At 53.7% G+C, this 25,738-nt stretch overlaps 9 protein-coding genes across 9 annotated transcripts; 2 read left to right on the forward strand and 7 right to left on the reverse strand.

Annotated features, from left to right (window-relative positions):
* Positions 1–1,362: 1,362 nt before the first annotated feature.
* On the reverse strand, positions 1,363–2,782 carry P153DRAFT_340160 (uncharacterized protein). The gene is made up of 4 exons (XM_033665860.1): positions 2,434–2,782; positions 2,341–2,386; positions 1,697–2,195; positions 1,363–1,650 (listed from the first exon to the last, which is right to left on the reverse strand). Exons 1-4 carry the CDS (start codon positions 2,485–2,487, stop codon positions 1,425–1,427), a joined length of 825 nt encoding a protein of 274 aa, XP_033523761.1. The 5' UTR covers positions 2,488–2,782; the 3' UTR covers positions 1,363–1,424.
* A 69-nt stretch (positions 2,783–2,851) lies between these two features.
* Positions 2,852–3,181, forward strand: P153DRAFT_385582 (uncharacterized protein; the record flags this gene model as incomplete). The annotated part of the gene is made up of 1 exon (XM_033670444.1): positions 2,852–3,181. One exon carries the CDS (start codon positions 2,852–2,854, stop codon positions 3,179–3,181), a length of 330 nt encoding a protein of 109 aa, XP_033523762.1.
* Positions 3,182–3,701: 520 nt separating this feature from the next.
* Positions 3,702–4,923, forward strand: P153DRAFT_396648 (uncharacterized protein; the record flags this gene model as incomplete). The annotated part of the gene is made up of 4 exons (XM_033671500.1): positions 3,702–4,028; positions 4,088–4,368; positions 4,420–4,627; positions 4,693–4,923. 4 exons carry the CDS (start codon positions 3,702–3,704, stop codon positions 4,921–4,923), a joined length of 1,047 nt encoding a protein of 348 aa, XP_033523763.1.
* Positions 4,924–5,656: 733 nt separating this feature from the next.
* Positions 5,657–6,786, reverse strand: P153DRAFT_366771 (uncharacterized protein). Its single transcript, XM_033668124.1, has one exon. It carries the CDS (start codon positions 6,752–6,754, stop codon positions 5,705–5,707), a length of 1,050 nt encoding a protein of 349 aa, XP_033523764.1. The 5' UTR covers positions 6,755–6,786; the 3' UTR covers positions 5,657–5,704.
* A 754-nt stretch (positions 6,787–7,540) lies between these two features.
* On the reverse strand, positions 7,541–9,073 carry P153DRAFT_291209 (uncharacterized protein; the record flags this gene model as incomplete). Its single annotated transcript, XM_033663759.1, has 2 exons — positions 7,541–8,472; positions 8,521–9,073. The coding sequence occupies 2 exons, from the start codon at positions 9,071–9,073 to the stop codon at positions 7,541–7,543; spliced, it is 1,485 nt and encodes a 494-aa protein (XP_033523765.1).
* A 2,808-nt stretch (positions 9,074–11,881) lies between these two features.
* P153DRAFT_316272 (uncharacterized protein) lies at positions 11,882–14,658 on the reverse strand. The gene is made up of 2 exons (XM_033664985.1): positions 14,465–14,658; positions 11,882–14,410 (listed from the first exon to the last, which is right to left on the reverse strand). The coding sequence occupies exon 2, from the start codon at positions 14,365–14,367 to the stop codon at positions 12,115–12,117; it is 2,253 nt and encodes a 750-aa protein (XP_033523766.1). The 5' UTR covers positions 14,368–14,410; positions 14,465–14,658; the 3' UTR covers positions 11,882–12,114.
* Positions 14,659–15,584: 926 nt separating this feature from the next.
* On the reverse strand, positions 15,585–16,808 carry P153DRAFT_266182 (MFS general substrate transporter; the record flags this gene model as incomplete). The annotated part of the gene is made up of 1 exon (XM_033662871.1): positions 15,585–16,808. A coding segment is annotated over one exon (1,224 nt), but the record flags the coding sequence as incomplete, so codon positions are not given.
* A 759-nt stretch (positions 16,809–17,567) lies between these two features.
* P153DRAFT_290831 (P-loop containing nucleoside triphosphate hydrolase protein) lies at positions 17,568–18,677 on the reverse strand (the record flags this gene model as incomplete). Its single annotated transcript, XM_033663735.1, has 2 exons — positions 17,568–18,535; positions 18,593–18,677. 2 exons carry the CDS (start codon positions 18,675–18,677, stop codon positions 17,568–17,570), a joined length of 1,053 nt encoding a protein of 350 aa, XP_033523768.1.
* A 284-nt stretch (positions 18,678–18,961) lies between these two features.
* P153DRAFT_385590 (ubiquitin-activating enzyme E1) lies at positions 18,962–24,244 on the reverse strand (the record flags this gene model as incomplete). The annotated part of the gene is made up of 5 exons (XM_033670445.1): positions 18,962–19,097; positions 19,147–22,112; positions 22,295–22,472; positions 23,080–23,149; positions 23,206–24,244. 5 exons carry the CDS (start codon positions 24,242–24,244, stop codon positions 18,962–18,964), a joined length of 4,389 nt encoding a protein of 1,462 aa, XP_033523769.1.
* Between the last annotated feature and the right edge of the window lie 1,494 nt (positions 24,245–25,738).

The following is a 25,738-nucleotide window of genomic DNA, read 5'->3' on the forward strand; positions in this document are numbered from 1 at the left end:
ATAAATTCCCTCGTGGTAGGGGTCAGAACTAGAACCTGGTGTGTGGGGGACGCCTTGATCCCAATGCGCTGGCCACTAAGGGCTTAGGACCTCTTGCCACGAGGTTACTCCGTACCTGTGGGTAAAAAAAACAGATCTAGTTACTCGGCATCACTTGCGGCTTCAATTACGGTCAAATCTTCGAGCTGCGAACTATACGTTGATACGAACTGTGGGAAGTCTTGGACTGTGTTTCAACATCTCTTGAGCTGTCCACATTGTCTTGTCATAGAGGCGGTTGAAGCCCCGTGTTGGAGTCTTTGTCGGTGCCATATCTCCTAGACTACATGCAAGACAACCACACTAAGGCGTGTGTTACGAGCAAGTCCGCATATTGGCTGGTGGCTGTGCCTGGAACGACGTCTCCCCACCTGCTCGAGCTATTGATCTGTAGGAGCAGTGCGGTAAGGCAAGCCTCGCGACATCTTCACATACACACACATTCTAGGCTAAAAAAACACTGCGGGCGGGACGGTTACACGTAGGGCAGTAGGCACGGCATTGAGGGGGGCCGCGATTGGCGAATCGGAATCCAAAACGTAAGGGTCGCCCTTCCTCCGCTCCAACCGGGGCTGTGGAAAGGCGCAGTGCTAGGCCCAGGCTAGTAGCATGCCGATCCGAATCAGATGGAAGGATTCAAGCTGCAGTCATATCTGTGTGTCTTGTGCATGTGTAGGAGCGGTGGTTGTAGGGCTTCGATGCCAGTCGGAAAGTCGCCGAGTCATTTGATTGGCGCTGGACTTGGACCTAGGGTTGAGCTTCACGCATCGTCATTACACTAGTCTATGCGGCAGCTAAGATGTTCACCACTTCGTTCCGAGGCCCGAAGGCTTGTTCTGGAGGCTCTATGTTGTTCTTATCGTGGCTTTGTGCCTTTTTTCCTCTTCCTGTCACTTTGATGGTAGGGTAACTAGAAGAGACGAAAAAGACCGACGATCTATGTCCATCGAATGCAATGTTATTGACATGGACCGGAGAAGCTCATCGCTTACGGCTAGACGTCCTTCCTATATTCTTACTGCATGCGCGCGGATATTGACGACATGGAGGGTAATGCTGATTGTCAAGATAACGCGGGATAATATGGGCCCATAGGTTCTCATGACTGTCAGTTCTTGGGACTGTGAGGCTCTCATGCTTGGACAGATTCTTCCTGATCTATCGCACAGGATTGTCATTGGCATTTGGTGAGCGAGATCTCTGATGGTTATCCCAGGCTTATATCTGAAGACACGACGAGGAGAAAAATGTGTGTTAATCCGTAATTGTATCATTGTAATCTATGTCTTGCCGTCTATCCGTGTCTTCTATGTCCTATAATGCCCAATGTATATGATTCGCCACGCTCTGGATTTCTGGGTAAAATCGTTCCTGCCGTGATATGCTTATTTCACAGTAGCCTTCTCAAAACCAGCAGCACCGTTCTTGTATGCCTCAAAGCCATCTTTAGCAGCCTGCTGCACAGTCGTCTTGCCCTCGACGATCTCCTTGCACTTTGCCAGGATGTTGGACCAGTCCTCGAAGACGGTAAAAGGCACATCCTCGCGCGCGCAGTAGTTGATCAAATCGTGCCCCTTCTTGGCGAACAGCAGGTCGGTTTCCCGCGCGGCGCTGTTTTTTGTTAGTGACGCCAAACACAGATGTGCAGAGCTCTCACCTGAGGTCAGATACTCCATCCCCCGAATAAAAGAGAACAGGTCGTTTATCCGCTGGCAGACTCGAGTATTTTCTCAGCTCCACCGATTTGTCGTGCCCGAACCCGGACTCGGGGTGTCTGAACAAAATTTCCCAACCAGCCTCATCATTGATACTCTTGCCTTGTCTCGCGCCCACGTAGTTACCAAGGACCTGCATCTTGTTCGCGTCTGGGCCCACCAGCTTCTCCAGAAGTGCTTTGATGATGGGTTCCATGCCACTGCTTAGCACTACGACTGGTATGTTGTTCGCCAAGCTCCACTGAAAGAACTCCGCAAAGCCGGGGTCGAGTTTGATGTTGTCGACAAGGTACTGGATGCATTGGTCGTACGGGCGGGTGACGCTGCTCATCATCTCGTAGAAGGAATCGCGAAATGTAACTTTGTCGTTCAAGCAGTTGATGTTACCTTCGCGACGCTTTTCGCGGCCATAGCCAATGGTATCGGTCATGAAATCATTGCCTGTTTGTGTTAGCTGCTTGGAGAGAGTCGGTGGAGAAGAAGAGAGGTGAATGGCCGGAAATGTGAATTGGCAAAGAGGTGATGAGAGGGAAGATGAGAGAGAAGCTGAAAGGGAATCTGAGAGTATCCAGAGCTGAAGACTTACTGTCTTGTAATGTGATGGTTCCGTCAAAATCTGAGAAGAAGATGAACTGTCATCGGTGAGCATCGGCACCAAAAATGCGTTACCAAAGCATACCTTGGGGTTGTTTTTCATGGCGGGAAGGTCCGCTGCGCCATTTTGTACACTCATCTTGTCTGAATGGGTAACACGTGTATGTATAGAAAGTCAAGAGGAAAGTGAGATGCTGGTGTTGACGTTGCAGGAAATTATCTGGCGGGGCGTCTCTGAGGCCGATTCAGGGTCCACACAGCGTCATCTGCATGACATGGGCTTGGCACGCGAATTGGAAACTTTTGGTTAAGTGCAAAAGCGGGGAGTAGGCTGCGTTTTTTGTGGATCCCACAGAAGCAAAACTATGACTATAAGTTTATAAATGTGTAGACTAGGCGTATACCGGTATAAACCCAGGTACAAGACTCCTACACTAATCTAGGATGTAGTTGTCAGGCTGTTGCAAGATTTCGCTGCATATTTCGATTAACCGAGTCTTGGCATGGACATAAGACATGAGCCACCTAGCCAACTCTCTCTCTCACCTTACACACAATACATAGCAAAAGTCGAAAGGACAATAACCGAACTGGAACCTCTGCTAGAGGTGCTATTCCCAGCCGACAAAACAACGACCAATGAACCTGCAGTCAAGAAACCTGCCGCCACAAAATCTACAGCGCCGAAGAAGAAAGCGGCATTGAAAGATATCACCAACGTCCTTAAGCGAAAGCATGAGGAGGAAGACTCCGATTCGGAGAGAACGTACGAGAGTATGACTAGCAAACGAGTCGAGGCCACTGCGGCATCTTCGCGGCCACGCCGTCGGTAACATCGACAGGCGACAGGCGACAGACAATGGGCTCGCTGGGGGGTCGCTGGGGGGTCGCAAAAGAGGCCCAAAAGAGGCCCAAAAGAGACCCAAAAGAGACTCATAATAAGAGCATGAATACGCAGTGTTGTTTACTGAGAGCGCAAGTCATACGTCATTACAGTGAAACCTACGCTCACTTGGGAATTTTAATACCTCTACTTGCAGTTCGCGCGAACACGTGCTTCATTTGTCGCATTCCACGCGGATTTACATGTGTTAGAAATCTTCGCTCTCATATATTAAAACTCGTCACTCCCATCTATTACGCTGCAAAACTTCTCTCATCACAACTCGAAAGACCCTAAATCATGACGACGTCAAAGGATATTCGACTCGAGGCCGAGATCTTGCAGTATGTGTCGGAACCCCTTTCGATACGTTACCTCCTCGCCCGACGAAGCGCTTGAATGCGCGCCGGGGACCAGGGTATAGCCCATTCTCCGCAGCAAGGGGATGGCCGAGCCAACCACCCCAAACTATGCGATTATCGATCGTAGTCCGCCGTCGAGCAGCGCTCGAAATCCTCTGCCACGTCCATGTCGAGAACCTCGACCCATTCATCGGCATCGGCCCACAGACCAACATCGAAGACTGGAATAAGCTCAAGTCAACGATGTCTGGTGAGGTCTCTCAACTGAACTACCGGTTTGTCGGAAAACCGAACGCATTTCTTACAACGACACTTGAGTCCGAGATCCGTATGGAGATCCGCAAGAACATGGCGGAGGTATATCCAGATCACAATCCCCCCGACGAGGACGACGATAATCAAACAGTCCGCAACATCCAGGCTCGGAGTCTCAAAGTGAAAGTCAAAAGGACAATATTCGAGTTGGAGGTCTGATAAAGACTCAACTCCGCAAGGCCGAGGCTGCGCGCGCCGCACTGATGCTCAATCCTAGAGCATCAGCATCACAGAAAGAGGAGCTGGGCCAAGAAGTGGTGTGGGCGAGAAGCTTCGTCCGCCCGTACTTGGAGGACCTACGTGCCACCTACCCAGGCAAGGGAATTGGCCTGGCCGATGAGGTCATTCCCTTTGGCTCGCTTGATCATGCGGAGCGCGTCTCGTTCTACAAAGACATATTCCACAACAAAGAGAGGCTCTACTCGGCATTCGGGCCGTGGGAGATGTCCATTCACTTTGAGTAAGTAGTGTCAAGCATGTATGACGGACAGACATAACTGACTTTGCATAGTGGATGCATGCAGATGGGAGAGAAGAGCAGGACCCTACTCATCACGAAGTTGATGGTAGCCTGCGATAGTGTATGGTGCAAGATCATCTCCCCCAAGTTGCGGATATGGGTTGTCGATACACTCTCCGACCCCATACTGCGAGTCTCCATCGATCTACCAGTCGACATGAGGGCGGTATACCGCGCGATCGAAGCTCTCAGAGATTATGTGCGATTTGTGACAGTCTGTGGCGCAACGTCATCTGACCGAACCTACGATCATGGATTATCAAGTCACTCTCCAAGCCCGTCCGGCGAGTCTCCGTGAGCATATCGTCAGACATGAGGGTGATGTATCGCACAGTCAAGGGTTCTGATGAGACGGCAAACTTCGACTTACGTGTGTTCGGAGGTATGGAGGTCCTCAAGGTGCTTACGGGTGCGCCGGGATCCTTCTGCGTCTACATAAACAGCATACGCAGGGTTCATTGGATCTTTGGCGAGTCACCAGATCTACCTGCGTAGCTGCCAGCTTGGCCAAACAACAGCGCAGTGAAGCGCTTGATGTTCGACCTTCTTAGCATGACAACATCATTGGTTTAGCAGGGAAGGGCGGTACTCCGCCTATCGCCCATGGTCAAAAGAGTCCTGAGGAGATTACCAACCAGATGAAGCAGCCTACATACCGACTTCAAAACGTGGAGAAACACATTTCGCGAGATTGAATACCACAACGAACCGCACATGGGAGGCAAAACCAAGGGGCAACCTTGACTGAAGTGCAACACGTGTAGATTACAACACGTAAGCACAGATCCTGGATGCAAGCAAGTCGGCGATAAGAACCTTTGCGAAGCCTGCTCAACTCATATGGGCCGGCCCTGCTGTTCGTGGATACTAGAGACACAAGACAAAATCATGCGTAAAATGCAAAGGTCCAGCCAAGCGCGGTACCATAACGATACAGCAGACCATCCAGTCTGCGCTCAACTGCCTGCCTATCGAGCAACAAGCTCGGTAATTTTCGCATGTCTACCCGCCAACCGATGTGTGGACGAGTAGCCAACTGCGCAAAAGGCCCAGGATGAAGGCGAAGTAGTAGATGAGGATGACGAGGATGCGCTCCATAAGTAGAACGGGAAAAATGACAAGTTTGCGAACATCGAAGACTTGAACGACGATAAATCTGAGTTTAGTCAAAGAGTTAGGATAGGCATTGCCGACGATTGTAATCACTGCCACCACTCACTAATCATGGCCTTCCTACAGAACATTCACACAAACTCTTACATTCCAGTCTTCCTCTCTACACTCCGTTCTCATCCATCTCGCCCCGCGCCCTTCTCTCCCCCACACTCTCAATGCTATCTGCCACGCCCTTACCCGCTTTCGACCCCTTCGCCAGCCCCAAACCCCTATTCCGCCTCACAAACGTGCGCATACACGGCAGACAAACCGCCAAAATCGACGACACAATCTCCACCAACGCCCACACATCAATCGTATGCGTAATAGACGCCCTAGGCGTCTCCTGCACAAGTTTAAGACACACAAACCGGACCAAAGCCGCGACAATAGAAATACCACTCATAACAAACACAAAGACCAGTCCCGCGCGCTCTCTGCTCCCAAGCTGCGTCGCCGCCAGCGTGGATATGGGAATCCCCAAGATCACCAAATCAGTCGCGACATTCGCCAGCGTGGAGATCGTGACGCTGGCCATGGAATGCACAGCCGAGCAAAGACGCCCACCAGGCGGCGGCGCCCAGTTCGCAGACACAGGCGAGCACCAGAACGCGATGAGGAGCATGTGCAGCAGGAACGTAGCGAGGGTGAACAGACAAGCGGCGAACAGGGCGATCTGCGCGCGCCGCCCCTGCAGGCTGAAGATGGAGTAGTAGAAGGCTAAGAAAGCAGCCTTAGCGCTCCACAGGCTGGTGTAGATGAAGAAGAGTGAGAGCCAGGATATGTGGAGGAGGTGAGCTGAGAGGTGGGGTGGGACGCCGTAGTAGAGTGAGGCTGGGGGCGCGGAGAGGTACTGCATTCGTAGCGTGTTTTTCCAGGTGTTTATGCTGATTAGTACGCACCCGGAGAGCCAGGCGAGGATTACGAAGGTGTCGGCTAGGTTGGCGGATGGGGTGTGGAGGCCACGGTTTCGGGTTCGGAGGGAGAGGCGGATGGTGATGGGGATTAGGGCGAGGGTTAGGAGGGTCCAGTCTAGGGCTATGAAAGCCGCTGCGGATATGTTAGGAGAGGAGTTGAGATTGTGGGATGGGTTTGGTCGTTGGAATGGGCGTTCTGTGTTAGGCGGGAGTTTCGACCTACGCAGGGGGAGGTGGATATCGCTATATGTCATGATGCTGCTCTACGCCTATCTGGTTCTGCAAATCTAGGAGGGAGACAGCTGCAACAGGTAACCAGCGTGAGAATATGATCTTGAGCATAGCCCCCATCAGCCGTATAGAAATGAACAAGGCTACCAGGTCCTATACACGATAACTCAGCCAACTAGGCAAACACTAATATACCATCAGCATATTCGTTCTCAGGTCTTCGGTCCCTCCTGCATCCTTTACCATTTTAACCAACATTGCAGCTCATCTCACAGCTCACACCAACAAGGCTGATTTATAGAAAGACATACAAATCAACCTATCACCACACTAACCCCGCTTATGTAAATGCAGTGCAACATTACCCATCATCACTCACCGAATCAAGTCCGTTATAGTCTGTCGGTAAGCGCCATGCTGACATGCATCAGGACGTGCATCTTCATCAAATTCAGCTCCGGTCAGCAGAACCCTAGCCTTGCGCGTTAGGGATATGGGCGGTCAGAATGATGTCGGGGAAGGAAAGGATGGCCTGTTAAGTCGTGAATGCCGACACTCCGTTTCGAGTGCCGCTTATAACATGTGATCTGGGTTGCAGAATGTGATCCCGGAGGGGTTTGGATCATGATGCTGAGCAGGTGAGATTATTCCTTCATACATTGAGTTGTGTATGTCTATGTACATCGTTACTCATACGAACAGCTACAGATGCCCAGTATTCTAAAGTGGTGATCATGCAATACCTCTTCAACCATGACCCAGGTCGTCACTCAGCGTCGTGATAATGGGAGCCGAGAGAATCAAAAGCTTCAATACGGCTTCAGCATGGCAATCAACGCTGCCGCAACAACTGCTCCCGCCGCCGCGCTCTGGAGAATAGCAGTCGTGAAGTCGATTCTCCGCATCGAGATTGCGCGTTCGCTGATGATGTCCTGAGCTACGGCAGTGACTCTTTCTTGCCACCCCTCGGGCTTGCCATGTATAGCCTCGCTAGTTGGCGCTTGTTCAGTGATCTCAATGATTTCTTGTGGAAGAGCCTCGGCTTCGTCTGGAGTTACGGAGGTGACCTCTGGGGTTACAACGTCTGGTGTCAGGTCTGCAATGCTCTCAGGGATAGCGTCAGCGAATAGACTGGACCCTTGGGAAGTCGGCTTTTCTGTGACCGTGGTTGAAGGTTGTTCGGCGATTAGTCCGGTTGTCGTAGTCTCCGTGGGCTCAACGGTGGAATCTGCCTTGTCGTCTGATGCGGCGGTTGGCGATGCTACGAGCGAAGCAGTAGAAGGTTCGACAGCGGTCTTTTGTGCTTCCAGTGTGCTCTTGATCTCCCTAACCATTCGCCTTCTCCTCCATGGCTCGAGGATGACCAGACTCAAAAGCAGCAAGAAGATATTCACGCCCATAAGCCCAAACGTAACCCATGTGCTGTTTCTTCTGATGGTGTCGCTCCAGATCTGCTCCTCGTGATATTGTGCCCTCTCTCTTTTCTCTAGTCGACGCCTTGCCTCTTCCAGCGCATCTTCGGCAGCCGCGACTGCCTCTTTGGCTTTCCGCACTGCACGATCATTAATGTGTTCCGAGCGGATAAGGGACATGTATCGTTCGAGATCTCCAGAAGACCAAGAGTGTTTGCGTTCGAGGAGAGCAACTACTTCTTTCTGGGAAGCGGCCTGCTGGGCTTGCGCGTCATCGAGAGCTTCCTTGGAGGTTTCAATTGCGAGGCGACGAGCTTTGACGAGTTTCTCTGTGTAGTGTTAGACAAGTAATATGCACGAGAGCATATATTAAATACCTTGATCCTTGATTTCCATTCTCAAAGCCTCGATCGCTGAGTAGTCTGTTCCGGTGTATGTGTTGACTTTCTGGGTGACGAGCGCTAATTTGGGCAGCAGTTCATCCATAGCGCCTAGAAAGCGTTTCGAAAGGTCCCATCGTTGTCGCTCTCGATGAGACGGTAGCTCTTCATCAGGAACACGAGTCACATTGTCCACAACTTCGCTTGTCTTCGAAGTCACGATTGGCTTTTCTTGTCTTCGTTCGGGCTTTGGGGGTTGTATAGGCTCCGGTACGGCTTCTGCTTCCTTCTTTAGGCGTGCCTGGTTCTCCTGTTCTTTCTTCAAGAGTTCTTGTGTCTCCATTTCTTTCTCTATGCGTGTCCGAGCTTCTGCTTCCTCCTTCAAGCGTGCCCGAGTCTCCAGCTCTTCCTTCAGACGTGCCTGAGCCTGTGCTTCCTTCTGCAATCGCTGTAGCCGTGCTTGGACCTCTATAGGTAGGTCGTCTTCAGGCGGTCTATCGTCATATCGGTCGTCTTGCGTTCGTTTCGACTCAGTTGCGGGCGGCGGCATGTAAATGGGCTGGGATGAACTCGGTGGTTTCCTGTCTTCCAGCCATATTCTCGAGCTTGAGAATTGACGTCGCGACCAGTTCCTCGGCGGTGGTGGACTCAACTGGGTCCTGCAATTCGGATGAAAGGCAGTCGAAGCTGACCGGTACTGACATCTGAAGCAGATAGACAGTGTTCTATTAGCCAAGCTTCCCAAGGAGGGAGCAGCATTGGCTACAAGCGAGCAGGAAGCATACTGAAGCAGCGGCCTCATCCTGATTGCGAGCTGCACACTCCCATCTGAAGCAATGACGAGGAGGATGGCCTCGGACGTCTACAACCGAAAGTTCCGCACGATGTTCGTGCGCCAAGCCTGCGCGTGTCATGCAGATGACGCTGTTCAGGACCCTGAATCGGTCGGAGGCGCCCCGCCAAACACTCTTACTAACTTTCTTCTGTGCTCTTAACATCACATTACTTGTGTACGACGTGATGTATGAAACACTACATGTTATTGAAGTTGTTCTTGTGTATCATGTCTTCATCATTACTAGATGGGTGCTCAATGTCCGTATGCCTTTCAGCCCTCCTTTGACCCTTCCCTCTCCTCCAGAAGCTTTCCAATGAGCATCTTGCGAGCCTACCAAGGACAAGATTCCAGATCCTCTATACCCTCATGCTCATAGTATACAATGTATACTCACTACACATTCCACAGGAGAATCAAGACAGAAGTCCTCCAAAGCCCTTCTATAACGCTTCATGCGTAATCGTCATCCCATCCCGCAGTCCCGCGTCGCCAACTTTAGTCTGCCAGGGCAAAGAGGCGCCATTGAGCTTGAGGAACGCTACCCTACCGCTGAAACTCATAACGTTGTTGCCCAACCAGACATCTGCCCAAGCTTTCCCCACCTCTAGAACCCGCTCGCCCGGCTTCACCCATATGTAGAAGACGGCCGTGTTGTTGTGCACAACAAAGCTCAGCGTCAAGAACACACAGTCGATTGGCTGGGACTTCCTGGCGCCTTTGGTGTAGATGGTATTGTTGCGTTGCGCGTCAGTGTTCTTTGTCGTGGCTGCTGCTTCGAATACTTGTCGAGTTTCTGGACTGAGTGCCTCGCTTTCAGTGACGGCTCGTTTCTTGTGGCGCCGATCCACGGCTGGGAAAGTGCTATTGTTGTCAGACTTTTTCTTAGGCTTTACCAAGGACTGCGCGAGAAGATACTAGTGCACTTACTTGTTGTTCGCTCTGCGTTCATCACCTGCATCTGCTCGTAGGGCAAACTGCTCAGTTGTCACAGGAAGGCCGCCGAGGATCCTCAACTCGATGATATCCAGCTCCACCTCTTGTTCCGCAGCTAATCTGTAGGCCTGTGCATTTCGCGTCTCTTCAGGCGTGGGAAGTGCAGGTGACTCGTCTGGCTGGATCTTGGTGATGTCGATTGGCCTGCTACACCACGGGCAAATCGGATTCGTGGTCGCTGTTCCGCCGTATTGCTCCTGCTCCCGCTCATGGAAGGCCCGGAGTTTGCTGAGGCATGTCTGATGGAATCTGTGTCTGCATTGAAGGCGCGCGTGAGGACCATCGATGGTGTCCAGGCAAATCGCGCAGTCGGTGTCGACCCGCGGCGGATTCGGCTGGTATGCTACGTTGGAAGCCATGTTTGGTCTTACTCGCAGTTGCAGTGGCGACAGTGATGTGGTGGGGGTGTATAGTGTCAGTCTACGAGCGAAGTAAGTCACCCAAAAAGCGAAAGTGAAAGCAAGCCCCCCACCAGAACAATAACACTTACCCAACCAGACCCACACACCCACAAGACATCAGACTCAGAAACCGCCTACCCAACCCCCAAGACTTCCCACATATACGCATACGCAACATCTGTAGTCCTCAGACCCACAATTCCTAAGACTCTGGTGTATCCTCCCACGCAAAGAGAAGACTGCCAGTTGGCTAGGTGCTTGACTGCAGTGATATATGAGAAATAGTAAATCGCCAAATCGGGTATGTTCTCACTGGAGATATGATTGAAAGGACAACTACAGTCCTATATTCCACATGTTATTCATACTTACATGTAATGCCGTATTCTCCACCCACTACAACACTACCAAACAAGACATGATACTCCGATAGTAGTCAACAACTCCAGAAGCAGTTTCGTGCAATATACCCACACACAGACATATCAAGAAAAACCGCCTTTGTGCGAGCACACCGAGACAACAACACCCCCGAAATCCACCTCTTTAGTTACTTATGTGCAATGCTGTATTCTCCAACCACGCCACAACAACCTCAAATAAGACATGATACTCCGATAGTATTTGTCTACCGCCGCAGTACTTCCTGCCATTTGGCTGTGCAGTGGAGATCCTGTGAACATAAACTCCTTTGAACAAGGGCAGTGAGACAACTACGCTTCCAACTTCCCCCCTTGTGCACACATATATGTAGCACTGTAGTCTTCAACTCTGCTGCAACATTATAAGATATGGGAGTATCCTCTGATAACAACGTGCATCTGCGGATGTAGGTTTGTGCAATCTCGCTGTAAGGTGGGAGGATACGACAAGTACGACTACATCATCCACATGTTATTCATGCTTACATGGAGTGATGTATTCTTCAACTCTGCTACATCACCATCGAATAGGAGAGTATACTCCGATAGTAGCTGCCAGTCGCAGTCGCAGTATCCCGCCATCTGGAGGGAAAGTAAGACACGATACTAGACTTCCCTCATACACCTCAGCGCCCTACTCGGGGAATATTCACACGTACATGCTTTCCATTCCGTGCACAAAGACACGACATCCAAGACAGTGTGGGATCAGAATGGTAGTATTTCGACCATCAGTACGCGAGCTACATACATACAAGCTCACAGCGCAAAAACAAGCTAGGGGGTGGGAATGAGAAACACAGAATTCAAAGGGTATAAGCCGAAGCACAGCACAGCACAGCGCAACGCAACGCAACGCAACGCAGCGAAAAAAGACTACCACCACCACACCATCCATCCACCACCACCCATTACATCTTCCTCCCTCTCCCTCCTCCTACCACCTCTCCCCCAAATCCCTCAACGCCTCACTAACCGCCAACGCCGGCACACTAAACCCATACCCATCCGTCCTGCCCTCAGGATCCTGATTGCTAATCTCCACTCGCAGGGTAACATCCAGCCCAAACGGGCCACACAAGCCCGTAGGCAGCAGCCCCCCAGCCGCCGGATGCGCAGTCCCCGCGTTCTGCTCGCCGTCATGAATAGCGTGTCGGGGATTTGCTTTCTTCGCGATGGGTGCGGAGAGGTGTGAGCCGTTGAGGGAGGGGGTCTGGCCGGGAGCGGGGGCCGGGGCGGACAGCGTGGAGGTAGTCGGGGCTGTGGACTCGCAGATGATGGCGTAGTTGCGCGAGGGCATGGTGGCGTGGTTGGATTCGATGGTTTTTTTGTTGACGATGTTGCCGTTGATTTCCGCGTGGCCTTTGCCTTCTTCTTTGCTGGTGCCGTTTACGTGGTCGTCGAGGCCGCCGGTCACGACGCGCGTGGGGCCTGCGAGGCCTGGGTCGCGGTCGAAGATCTCCAGTAGTGTCTCGTCGGTGTCGTGGTCGAGGTGGTGGATCTTGTTGCGCTTGGCGAGCAGGTTGGCAACAGCGGGTGGGGGCGGCTTGTTGGTGATGGCGGAGCTGATGATGTTGGGGATGTAGCGCCAGTCCTGCTCAGCGGGGATCTGCAGCTTGGGGTTCGAGTAGAAGCGACCAATAGCTGCGAGATGCACGTCGCCGCCGAGGATGGTGACGCGGGCCGAGTACTTCTTGGAGAAGGACTGCAGCATCTGGACCAGTTCGCGGCGCTCGTGCTTGTGCTGGCGGGACGTGTAGTGGTCGTCGAGATCGTCGAGCAAGTCGACCTTGCCGTCGAACTGGTTGAACAGGGCGCCTGCAAAGCCGAAGCGCTTGTTCAGGAACTTGATGGGGGCAATGATGGGCGACGCCAGGATGTTCTCCAGCCAGATCAGACGCGGGTAGGCGATGGGCACGCCAAGGAGGAGAATGAGATGCTTGAGGTCCTTGTTGGCGGTGAACTCCTTGTCCAGACGGTCGAAGAGCATCTTGTACGTCTCGGGGTAGTTGATGACATGGCGGGTGCGCTCTGTGCGCGCGTCGATGCCCGCAAAGGCAATGCGCGCGCCCAGCTGACAGTAGATACTACGACTACGCTCCTCGACGTAGGGCCCTGGCTTGTGCCCGATCAGGTACGAAGGGTCGCCCACGTCGTCGGTCATGACGAACGTGTCCTTGAGCTGGACGGGGTCGGCGGGGGTTGTGCCGTCTGGGCCCACGGTCATGGTGTCGGGGGCGTCGGTGGTGTAGGTGCTCTTGGGCGGGGCGAGGTGGTGCTGGAAGAGCAGGTAGTACTTGTGGGCGACGCCGCCAATGCCGCGGAAGACGGGGCACTTCATGAAGTTGTCCGTGTAGGAGCCGAAGCCGTCGATGATGTCGTGGTCGTCCCAGATGTTGACCTGGGGGATCTGGCCATTGGCGGTGCTGAAGGGCTTGTGGCTGTACCAGCGCACGTAGTTGTTGAAGTAGTACTCGTCGCAGTCGGCGCGCATCTTCTCGCCAAAGAGAAACTCGCGGCGCTTGTGCGGGTTGTGGATGGCGGTCCATGGCTTGAGGGGCCCGTCGACGCGCACGCCGTCGTTGTAGATCTGGTCACCACCCCCGATCATGACGTGGAAGGGCTTCTGGCCGTGCATGCGCAGGACGTCGTTCCACAGGGCGGGGCCCGACCAGGCGTCGACATCAGTGCCAACCGAGAAGCCGTTGCACGAGTGGAACATGATGCGCATCGACTGCGACGTCGAGGGCACGACGAACGTCTGCGGCTTGGCGGCGCTCTCGGGGTCGACGTAGGTGAGGCCGCGGATGTCGTACTGCCAGCGCGCCTCGAACTGCTGGAAGGGCACGTCGAGGATGAAGCGCCAGAAGGCCCTGTGCGGGTCCTCGTACAGCTTCTCGGCGCGGAAGGCGCGCTCGCTGGGGGCATTGTAGGCGGCGTGGCCAACATTGGGGTCGATGGCGCCGGCGGGCGACAGGACGAGCTGCGGGTCCTGCTGGCCGGGCGTGGTGACGATGAGGACGCTGCCGTGCCAGATGGGCTGGCCGGTCTGCTGGTTGCTGGTACGCCGGTAGTTGAGCAGCGGGCCGCAGATGACATCGACGCCCTCGGACGTACTGATGACCTGCGGGCCCTGGCCGACACCGACGGTCCCGCTGTCGTCTTCGTACGGGCGGATTGCTGCAGCCATGGTGTCGAGGGAGGTGACGAGGGCGAGGGCGAAGGCGAGTGGTCTGTCAAACTCCAGTCAGCCAAGCATCCAGTATCTAAACGTTGGGAACACTGACCAAGTCGAATGCGCTCGGGCTGTGCAAGACGCGCTTCAATGCACAACAACACGACAACGACGGCGAGAGATAGGTACTGTAGAAGAGAGCGTGATGGACGTCAAGCCGCAGAGATTGTGCAAAAATCAAGGACGCGTGGTCCCAGAGCAGGCCCGACGCCACGCTACGCGCCTCCCAGCATGTGCCAGTCGCGCGCAGGATTGTTGTGTTACATGTTCACGATGCCGCTACTCCCGACGCCCTGACATAGATCCGCGCGGAATCCTGACTCGTGCGATGTAGATCATGGGTGAGCAATTCATGCTCCCCATGTTGCACTACCCTCCACTACACGATCCGTCTCCTCCTTTGACAGCCAAAACGCCCATCACCTCCGACGCTCATCTGCAAAAGCAATATCCAGCCACAACGCGAGAACGGTACCAAGCTTCGCGCCAAGTAAAGCCAAGCAGAGCCAAGGCGCCAAATTTCAAGTTGCCGCTCGTAATGACGCTACGACAATCTTAATTCCGTCGCCTGCATCGAGCAACAAAAGCAGGGAAAACCAGGATTATCAAGCGAGATCGTCCCTCCCTCCCGGCCAACACGCGATCATCAGCCCATGTACCGATGTAAAAGCAGGGAGTAAGCTACATTTGCGACTCCTACAAACTGCAAAACTACACAATTAAAATATTTTGAAGTGCACGCAAGGCGTATACTGCTTAAGATTCAGGCACAACATTGCTATACTAAACTTGGTTATAGTTGTTAAGCTGTTGCATGATTTCGCTGCACCCTGGTTCCTGGTATTTCGATTGGCCGAGAGACATGATGCTTGAAGACGTTTCTCGTGACGACTTCTGTACTTGACACGACCCGACTTTAGGATATGAAATGCTCGAGTAGTATTTCCTGTTTCCCATTGATGTGATACTCAAGTACACGAGTATACAACTTCTGGAATATCTTCATTCCAATTCATCAGTATCTCTGCTACCCATACTCTCCACCCTAGCTAATCAATCCTTTCAGATATGTAGGGTGTACGAACCCATACGAGAAGACACTGATGGATCATTTCAAGTCTGTCCAACAATACGGATCAAGAACCCTACATTTCACTCTTCCACACTAACTTCTAACTCTTCGGCCTCAGATACACCGTACCCAAACTCCCAGCACTAGCAAGCAGACAAACCCCCGTAAAAACCACAACAGGCATATACATCCCATGCCCATACTCACCACCACCAGCACCAGCACCACCCGACCTAGCCAACAACCCCGCCCCAATCGGCCCCGCCAAAACATTCCCCACCCCCTTCCCAAAGCAAAACAGCCCAAACATCGCCTGCGCCGCCGCCGCCTCCCCACTAACCGCACTCACCATCCTCGCCCACATCGCCGTATACCCCGCGCCAAAAAACCCATAAAGCAGCACAAAAAACACAAGCGGCGCCAACGACTGCGCAAGCCCCCACGTACTCAACGTCGCCGTACCCGCAACAACCAACGACACGGCAATCAGCGCATTGAGTGACACCCTCGTCCCATCCGACAAATACCCAAACGTGAACTGCCCCGCAACCTGCGCAACGCTCATCAGCGCAAGTAGCAGCGCGCCTTTAGTCCCGCTCAGTCCAAGCGCCGCCGCATATGATGGTAGATACAGCGATGGGAAGAAAAACCCTATCCCCATTAACACGTTACTCACACTATACGTCCAGAACAGGCGGCTGGATAGAAACGCCCAATCTGTCCCCTGGCTTTGTTCTATATGCCCCTTGCGTCCCCGCAGCAGCGGTATCAACGGGCCTGTTAACACAACAAGCGCGCCTGCAACACCCCGCAACGTGCCCTTGTATCCAAACCGCCCAAGCAGGACTTGTAGCACGAACGGCGTCACCGCTCCCGAAACCCCACTCGCACCGCACAACACCCCGTACGCCATCCCCCGCCGCTGCACCCAGAACTCATCCACCATCGACAGAATAGGGTAGTAAAACACCACAAACCCCACGCCATACATAACCCCCTGGGTAAGTACCAGCGTACCAAGCCGGTCGGCAAAGCTACCCGCCACCAGACCCGCGATGCACAGCGGCCACCCCACGAGGATCATGTGCGTGCGGTAGGCCGAGTAGCGCCGGATTAGAGGTGTGGCGAGGGGCGCGCCTAGGTACGAGATGCCCGAGGCGCTGGTGCCGATTAGGGGGAGGTAGGGGTTTGAGGCGAAAGCCGGGAGGCGCGTGTAGTGGGCTTGGAAGACGCCGAAGGAGAGGGGGAAGCCCCAGAGGAGGGCTTCGAAGATGAAGGCGGCGAGGAGGAGGCGCCATGCTAAGGGGCCACCGTCGATGGGTGGGGAGGGTGATGTGGGGTCGTCGGAGATGGGGTCGGGGGGGAGGGGGTCGAGGGAGATGGGCTCAGTTTGTTGGGTTGGGAGGGTGGAGAGGGCGTGTTCGGTTGGTGGGTTTGGCTGTGGCATCGAGTCGGTTTGTGTAGAATAGTAATAGAGAGAAGTTTGGATACGCGAGGCTATTATTTCTCGGTCAAAACGTAAAACAAATAAATTCTCAACTAGAAAAAGTCGTTGAAACAACGCTACTTCCCAACACTAACTCCTCTCAAAAAAAGTTCATTTACCAAGGGTTATATAGCCCCCCACCTACTCGGGAAGACGGGCCCAGCATCTGACACCCCAAGCCCGCAGAATGAAAAGGCGAGCCTCGGCTGCGAGAAAGCGTGCGGGGAAAAGGAACGAATGGCTGGTTCTTTGTACCGCGCATCATCTGGCATTTTACTTTGAATAAGGGGGGATGACGAAGACTACTAATTAGTCAAGCATAGCTCCTTGAAGTAAATATATCTTCTCCCGGGATTAGGTATTTTCTCAGATATTAGGCAGAAGTAATATGTATTGTCTGCGGAATATACAAAGCGTTAAAATTATCTTTCAACATACTCATCTCTGTATAAAAGTTCATTTCACTTGTAATGGGAAGAAATCCAAAACGCCCCATGCCATACAACGCGATACAATGCAATGCAACACACCACCCCAACAACCAAACTCCATACACCCCCACCCCTCCCCTCAACCAAGCACCCCCAAACCCCAACCTCACTCCCCATACTCCCCATCCACAGGCAGCACATCCTCCTCACGCATGCCCATCTCCCTCCCCACCCGTCTAACCACCTGGCGAATCGCCTTACACGCCGGACTATCGGGATACGCCGTCAAAAAGCTCTCTCCAAAGTCACACGCCATGCCAATCCGCGGATCGAGCGGCACCGCACCGAGATACGGAATCCGCTCATCATCCGCCAATCTCTTCGCGCCGCCTGTACTCGCGCGGAAGATCTGGCTCTCGTGCTTACACCCAGGACACACGAAGCCGCTCATATTCTCCACGATGCCGAGGATGCGAATGCCCGCTTTGCGGCAGAAGTCGATTTCCTTGCGCACATCCAGCAGGGCTACTTCCTGGGGGGTAGTGACGAGGACGGCGCCATCGACGCCCGCTTGCTTGAGGTACGTGTTGACGCTGAGGTGCTCGTCGCTGGTGCCGGGCGGGGTGTCGACGACCAGGACGCCGACTTCCTCGTCGGATTCCCCGCCCCACCGCACGTCCATTAGGAAGCGCTTGATGAGGCCGTTTTTCTTCGCGCCGCGCCAGATGACGGCTGCGTCGCGGTCGCCTAGCATGAAGCCTACTGATACCACGCCGAGGTTCTCCTGCACCCATACGGGCTCCCAGCCCTCGCCCGACACGTGGATTGTTTCGTCTTCCACGCCCATCATCTTGGGGATCGACGGCCCGCAGATGTCTGTGTCCATGAGTCCGACGACTGTCTGTGGGTTGGATGCGAAGCCGTATGCGAGCATGGAGCTGAATGTCGATTTCCCCACGCCGCCTTTGCCGCTTAGGACGAGGATCTTGTGGCGCACCGAGGAGAGGCGTGCGGTGATGATGGGGATGTCGGGGTCGGGGCCTTTGGGCGCGGACGCGCATATGGCTTGGTTGGGGCATCCGGCGCAGTTGTCTGCAAGGCCTGCTTGTTGGGATTCGGGGCCTGGGCAGTGTTCTGTGCAATGCGATTAGTTACTGTCATGGATGGAGGGGTGGCGGGGTGAAATGGTACCAGGCTCGGGCGCAACGAGTTGTGGCGCGACCTTCAGAGGCGCGTTGAGGTCGACCTGTACCGGCTCTTCTAGTGAGGGTGCCATGGTGTGTGTTTGTTTGGTGTTGTGGGAGTGGAGGACTACATAGTTGCGTGTTGTGCAAAGGCAATGGCGGCTTGATAATCAGATATCGCCCTGACGTCGCTTGGCTTTTTGCCCCACACCATTCCGAAAGTCGGAACGAGGCTCATCACACTTCAGCGAATCACATCTTCAAGAGTGAAGCGTCTATTCATGTAAGGGCATATTTCATCCGTGGACCATGATAGCCATCATAATCGTCCGCCTGCGCCAATCCGCTGGCTGTGTAATTCAATCATCCAACCCGTCTACTTCAGCGTCACCATCACGTATGGAATTTCAACATCCTCCTCCTTCTGGTCCTCGGCCGTGATCTCGAAGATGACGTTCTTCTGGTGGTCAGGAACGGCCTTCTTGCTGACATGCTCGACGAGTTTGCTCATCCTATACCCTGTTAGCATATGTTCCTGCGTAAAAGAAATTGAGAACTTACGTGAGGCCCATCCTGTCCCTCAGCTTGGCCGGAGGGTAGAAGGAGGCGTATAGCAGGCTGACACCAGAGCTGATCATCTGGATCGAGAGACCCTTCTTCTCAAAGTGGTCGACAAACTCCTTCAGTGTAATGTCCTCCACCTCAAATCGATCCCACAGCTTGTCAATCGTGACAACCTCGTCGTTGTGTCCCGTGTACGTGCCCTTGGGGCTGGCAATCGGCTCGCTAAAGCCGAAGAAGGGCAGCGCCAAGTTGATGAAGCCGTTCTTGTACTGCTCGATATCGGTCTTGCCGTCGACGATCTTGTATAGCTCAAGATTGACCAAACCGGTAACCAACGCCGTTGTTGTGGCAATGGCCGGTATGATCTTGCCAGCAATGAACTTGGTCTTGTGTCGATCGGACTGCTCGATCTTGTAGTTCTCGGCACGCAGATTGCTGGCTGCTGTGATGAAGTCAATGTGGTGGTTTGTGTCGTCATCCTTCTCGAACTCCACAGGTGTGAGCCTGACGCCAGCCAACGTCTTTGGTGCTGGAAGCTGGTTCATGATGTTGTCCAAAGAATCGTTCTCGTCGTTGGCTGCTTGGTTGGCGTTCGGATCGGGCTCTGCATCGCTTGCCTGAATCTTCACTGTAGGGTCAGGCTGGAAGTCTGGAACGATCATGTCATTCAGCACCTCGACATAGTGGTCTCTGGTGGCGTTCGGGTTGATACCGTAGTTGAACGCGTGCAGAGTCGCGGCGGCCTCAACAAAGGTGTAGTGGGTGGGGTTTGAGGGGTCGAACTTCAACGGGTCTGGCGCACGCTTCGGCCCTGACCAAAACTTCTGGCCAGAGCCAGTTGTGGAATCTTTAGGGAAGTTGTAGAGTAATTGCGCAATCGCATGGTTGTAACTCTTCTCGAATTGCTGTCGTGCCCAGATGATGCAGTCATCGAAGGTTCGTGGCTTTTCGGTCACCAAGAAGTCTCGCAGGGTTTCCAGGGTTTGCTTCTCGTTACCGGACTGCTTCAACGACGCACCGAGGTAGTCCGGCTGTGTGAGGTACAGGTTTACGATTTCTGGTCCCTTGACGAACAACGAATCGAACGACTCTCGCGCCCAGGCAATAGTGTGCTCGATTCGGTTGGGGAAACTCCTCAGTGTGCACATGGGGAATGACTTCTCCGGTGGGTCTTGCGAAGAGGAGTAGGATTCTGTGATGAATGGCAGAACAACTTGGGTGTTGCCCTTGGTGCCGAGAGTACCGCTGTCGAGCAAGGATTTGCGGAAAAACACACATCGTCGGTCAACGTATGTACGCGCCTCCACGTTATCCAGAGCGTTGGTGACCGCATCAAGCTCATTCCAGAACGTCTCGTTGAAGATGTGCTCGGTCTCAGGGCCAACCTTGTCCTGCAGTGTAACAATCTTCCCGCTCAGATCAGGGTTCATGGCTTCCACAGCCTTCGCTGCAGCGTCGCTCTTGAGTTTGCCAACGTCTGTGGGCCTGAACAAAAACTGTCGGTTCAGATTGCTCTTCTCGATTTGGTCGTTATCGGTCACTGTAATCCTGCCCTCGGGACCCACACCCAAGCCCATCATGGCCCAGTTCTTCAACATCTCGCAACCAATGGCTCCAGCACCGACCAAGAACTCCTTGATGTTTCCAAGCTTCTTCTGGTATTCCTGGCCCAGGACGGCGATCTGTCCATCGTAACGCGAGCCAACCGGGGCGCACTGCTCTTCTGAACGAGTTGTCGATGTTGGTAACGACTCGAGTGAATCGAAGTAGAGGAACTGGAGGATGGGGTGGAACTTTCCAGACACAGATTTGAGGACCTCCTGTGCGGCCATACCACCGAAGAAGGCAGCCACCGGGCTAAGATCGCCGCGTGCTTGGTAACTGAGCTCCTTGATAAGCTTGTCATCCAGCTCAACCTTCTCCTCTCCTTGGCCGGCCAGCTCTTGAGCAATCTGCAGAACCTCTGCCGCATCAGCTTCGTGGTGTGGACGTGGGAGCTCCCCGTTGTGCTTGTCGGCGAAGTGGTGAAGAGCCTGAACGCCGACGTGGAGCTGTTGCGGTCGGTCGAACTTGGCGAAGTCGGAGATCAAGAGCTCGGGCTTCTTCAACTGCTTGCTGAATGGCTCGAAATGGACGATCTTGGGCATCTTGACCTGAATGTACTGGCCACCTCCCTGGTACTCGCCTAGCCCGGAAACGTCACCAATCGAGAAGGTGTATGGCCCCTTGACCTCGATCTTGCGGGGTGCGCAGCCGTTCAGATCCTCCATCCCCTTGACTTCCGAGAACGTGACCCAGTCGCCGTCCTCGAGACCGTGTCTTGTCTCGTCCAGCGCAGAGACCAGACCCTCGGAGTTGATCCCAGCCACGATGCCGTTTGTGACGTTCTCGCCAGTCGGGTCGCCTATTGTGAAGTTCTTGCCAAAGTCGGTGAAGATGGTACCGAACAAGCCAAATGTGTCCGTGATAACGACGTAGATGCCGTTGTCGTGGCAGTAGTCTGCGATCTTGATCTGGTCCTGCAGTGTGGTATCTGTCAGGACGATGACCTGGAACTGCTTGAGTTGAGACAGGTCTGACGTCAGATCGCTGCCGGCGAACTGCTGGACGGGTGTGTATGGGTTGAGCTCCGAGACTCGCGGGACGGTGACGGCGGCGCGCGGCTTCCCGACGTCTTCGGGGTGGAGGAAGAACTGCGACGACAGATCGGCGAGGGCGGCGGGCTTGGGGTCGTACAGCGTCAACGACTTGACACCGGCGAGGGCAATGTTCTTTGCGATCTCGACACCAAGACCTCGCAGACCAGCGACCAGGACGTTGGACGAGCCCATGCGCTTCATGGCCTCGTGGCCCAGCACGTACAGCTGTCGGCTATAGAGCGACTCGTCGATCTCGCCATTGTTGCCAGAAGCCTCTTTGAGCTGCTCGACGGCAGCAGGAGGGTCGTCGACCTGCATCTTGTCCTTGGGTGAGTCAGTCATGTTCGGACGATGAGTTGAGGTGGTGTGGCGTGGTGGGGGATCGCGGGGGCAATGCGCTCGCCGCGGGAGCTATCGAGCGCAATCCATGGTTTACAAATGCACAGCCTTGCTATCCCCGACCACCGCGCCCGTCGACGCAACAGAATCAGTCGTGCACCACTTACTGCCATAACTTTCTTCTTAGGACCCAGGTCCTCTTCGGTATGTCTTCTCTTCGACAGTTTGCCGGCTGTGGGAAGCTTGTGAGCAGTGAACTGTGGCGGTCGCTGATGGACTGTACACTGCTGGAGACGTAGGGTGGTTGAGATATGCAACCAAGATGTGGCTTCTGCTTCTTTGAGTCTGTGGGATGTGTAGGGAGAGAAATGGGGGAGTGGAAGCAGAGCAGGCAGATGTTAAGTAGCGCTGCCTTGCTGAACGAACATGCTGGAGCTCCAACGTAACACGCTAAATTGAAACCCGCCTTCTTGGCAACCGCCTTTACTCAGAGTTTCCCTGGTGGACCCGCCGCTTCTACATATGTCCATTCTGGAATCTCAACGTTTGAGCAACCTCAGAAAGCTGCAGGGGGGCGTAGTACATACTGCAAACACCTCTGGCTCCAAAACCTATGTCATGGGGCTATCGAAGTATATTCACCAAGTCATCACGCGAATCGGAAAAAACTATGCATGAGAAACCCAAGCTGGGCAAAGTCGTCATATTCAGAGCCTCTGATCGCTTTTGCTCTACGCGTCCATATCCCATGTCTCGTGTTTCGTACCCATGTCCATATCCTCCATGAATCATTACTACCAGCAACATCGTGTTGCTATCATGACCTCGTCTGAGGCATGTCAAACGCCGTGTAGAACGCCGTGGACATGTCCACAATCCCATACTAAGCAGCAAACCACCTACGCCGTACAGTCGATGCGTAAAAACAATAAATAAGATAAAACAAATGTACAGGTTGAATTGGAGTTTAACGTCTTGACGATTGTCGAGTCTGGCGTGTGTGTCGATCGGAAGAGCTTGCGCTGCCTGGTTGTTTGTTAGCGATTTGTAGGTGGAAAATGGTGGTTAGGGTACTCACTTGAACTTGTGTAGTCGCTGTAGTAGTATGACGACCCGGAAACCGTTGTGCTCTTGTCGTCGTGCTTCCTGTCGTTCTTGCGCTTCAATCCCAGTGTGAGGGCCAAGGCACCAAGGCCAGCAGCGATACCCATGCCCTTTCCAAGTCCACCGCTCTGCTTCTCCCTCACAGGACGAGCAGGGCCCTGGCCATACCAACGACCGCCTGAAGAAGCAGCGCCGCCGCCACTGGTGTGGTGCTCCTCGATGTAAGTCTCTTCGTGAGTGTGCTTGCGCTTGTTCTTGCCGATGCCGAGGATGCCGAGCAGGGTATCAAATAGAGCCCTAGCGCAGCAGAATAGGCAGAGAAGCGAGAGAAGCAACAGACCAAGAAGTGTACCGATGACGATTCCGGCAATGGCACCGCCGCTGAGACCACCGCTGCTCTCTGACACTGGAACAAGCGCGCCAGTTGCGCCGGTGGAAATCGGGGTCTGGAAAGGAACGGTCACGGTCGGGGTGCCCGTGTATGTGACAACAACGACAGACAAGCTCGTGGGACGCACTGGGGCGCCCGCACTCACAGTAGGAACAATGCCTCCCGACGAACCGCCGGCGATCAGCGCACACGATCCAGAGGAGGTGAGGCAGTAGTAGCCGCTGTCACAACACTTTGAACCGCAAGGTGACTGGGAGCTCGAGCACGTGGCCGCTGTTGCGCCGACGTAGGAGCTGTACACGGATGTCTTGGTGGCGAGTCCGACTGTCTCGACCCATGTGGACGTGTAGTAGGACCAGCCCGTCGTCGCTGCTCCCCCGGAAGAGCACTGTGCTTGGTTGTTCGCGTCGGTGACGCATGATTCGCCGGAAGCGCAGCAGATCTGACCATAATACCCACAGGGCGTGCTGCTACTGGGGCAGTCGCGCTTCTCTATCTGTGATGCGTTGTGCAGGTCTCGCAGCTCTTCCATGTGCATGGGATATGGCTTTGCACATGCTGAGGGGAGGTAAGCAATGGCGACCAGGCCGAGGACAGCCGCAGGAGCTCTGAAAAACCACATGATGGCTGTGGAGGGCCGACGATGGTAGGATCGTCGTTTGTCGAGCGCGCGGAAAGTAGTCGTCGACGATAGCGGTGAGCGCGAGCGGGGAATGGTGATGCGATGCCGATGATGATGCGGGGCCGTCGGCGGTTCGCTTAGCTGCAGCAGTCCAAGGTTGGTGGACGGAATGCGTTGTCGCAAAAGAAACTCAAAGGTCAGCAACGAATGTACAGTTTCAAATGTGCAGGAGAGGAGGAGGAGGAGTGTGCAGATGCAGGAGAGCGTGGGTGAGGTGGTGCGAGGAAATAGGTCAACTTAGATTTGCTCGAGGCTGGGAAGCTGAGAAGAGGAGGCTGGTACCAACCACCTTACGGACTTGAACTTTGCCGAACGCGCTTTCCGATTTCGATCCTGATCTCTGTCGCAGTTGAGAATTCTAGTTGTTTCAAGTGATGCAATTGACTGTAGAGTGCGTGTTTATCTTGTGGATGTGCTGGCAATGCTTTGAAGCCGTCTGTATACAAATAGCAGGCGGGTGGGTAAGCGCCGTGATGGTCACCCAGCAACCACCGACCAGGATTGCCTTCTATTCCGCATCGCCAGATACCCTAGACACATCACTCTCATCGTCATCGTCATCGCCAGCGCGCCAGCGTAATGTCCAACGCAGCCATTTAGCGACCGTGCTAAACTTGCATCGGGGTTTTGAATCTTGTTTTTCCAGCCTACGCGAAGGGTCGTGAGCTCGTATACTGTCTGCCTCCTAGCCTCGTTTTTCTTCCACTGCGTCTTTACGCTCTCTCTCTTTTTACAAACGTTCCGAGATTCTATCTGCTCAGCCATGTCTTGTTGTTACTGCCCAACGCTCGACGTGTGAAAACAACATCCAATCAACTACCTGCGATTTGTTGCCTATCGCCAGGACAGAAGATTCCTATTTCTGCACGGGAAAGACTCACTCCTGCAAGATCTTGATAGACATAGAGATTGTAGACACGTGCGAATACGAGTACTACGATATCGTTCTGTCTTTCATCGGCAACTCGATTTGTCTATCAAGGTACAGTCAGCTACCATATGCATGTCAGCAGATGATCGTCGCCTCGATTCGGCCTTGAACGTCAATCGACGGAGGAAGTCTAACTAAGGCAAGAGAGAGACATAGTTGCTTTTCACTATAGATAACAAGCTCGTGCTCAGATAGCAGGGCATGCATAATCGTCAGCAAGCCAAGTCACACATACATGGGAAGCATCCACACACACACAGCAAGGCGTTTACATGGCGCGAGAAGCAAGGAGTAGCTCAGTACGGAAGGTGACTGCAGAAAAGACAGCAAGGATTCACAAAGTATGGCCTGATACGACAGGAAAAGGATTAGCGAAGAGCATGGAAATTGAAGGCGAGACAGAGTGAAGGCGAACTTAAAAAGATGGACCAAACTCGTCAATCAATTTAACAAGGTACAGAATGAACATAGGCATACCTCACCGTAACCCTCTCGAGGCGTCC

The sequence above is a fragment of the Dothidotthia symphoricarpi genome (genome assembly GCF_010015815.1).
Source record: "Dothidotthia symphoricarpi CBS 119687 unplaced genomic scaffold P153scaffold_10, whole genome shotgun sequence".
NCBI classification, from domain to species: domain Eukaryota; kingdom Fungi; phylum Ascomycota; class Dothideomycetes; order Pleosporales; family Dothidotthiaceae; genus Dothidotthia; species Dothidotthia symphoricarpi.

Bases quoted from the DNA above. Each gene is read 5' to 3' on its own strand.
- P153DRAFT_340160 (XM_033665860.1), bottom strand. From the start codon at position 2,487: ATGAGTGTACAAAATGGCGCAGCGGACCTTCCCGCCATGAAAAACAAC. The intron at 2,387-2,433 runs GTATGCTTTGGT...CACCGATGACAG, and splicing joins CCATGAAAAACAACCCCAAG to TTCATCTTCTTCTCAGATTT. The intron at 1,651-1,696 runs GTGAGAGCTCTG...AACAAAAAACAG, and splicing joins GATGGAGTATCTGACCTCAG to CGCCGCGCGGGAAACCGACC.
- P153DRAFT_366771 (XM_033668124.1), bottom strand. From the start codon at position 6,754: ATGACATATAGCGATATCCACCTCCCCCTGCGTAGGTCGAAACTCCCG.
- P153DRAFT_316272 (XM_033664985.1), bottom strand. From the start codon at position 14,367: ATGGCTGCAGCAATCCGCCCGTACGAAGACGACAGCGGGACCGTCGGT.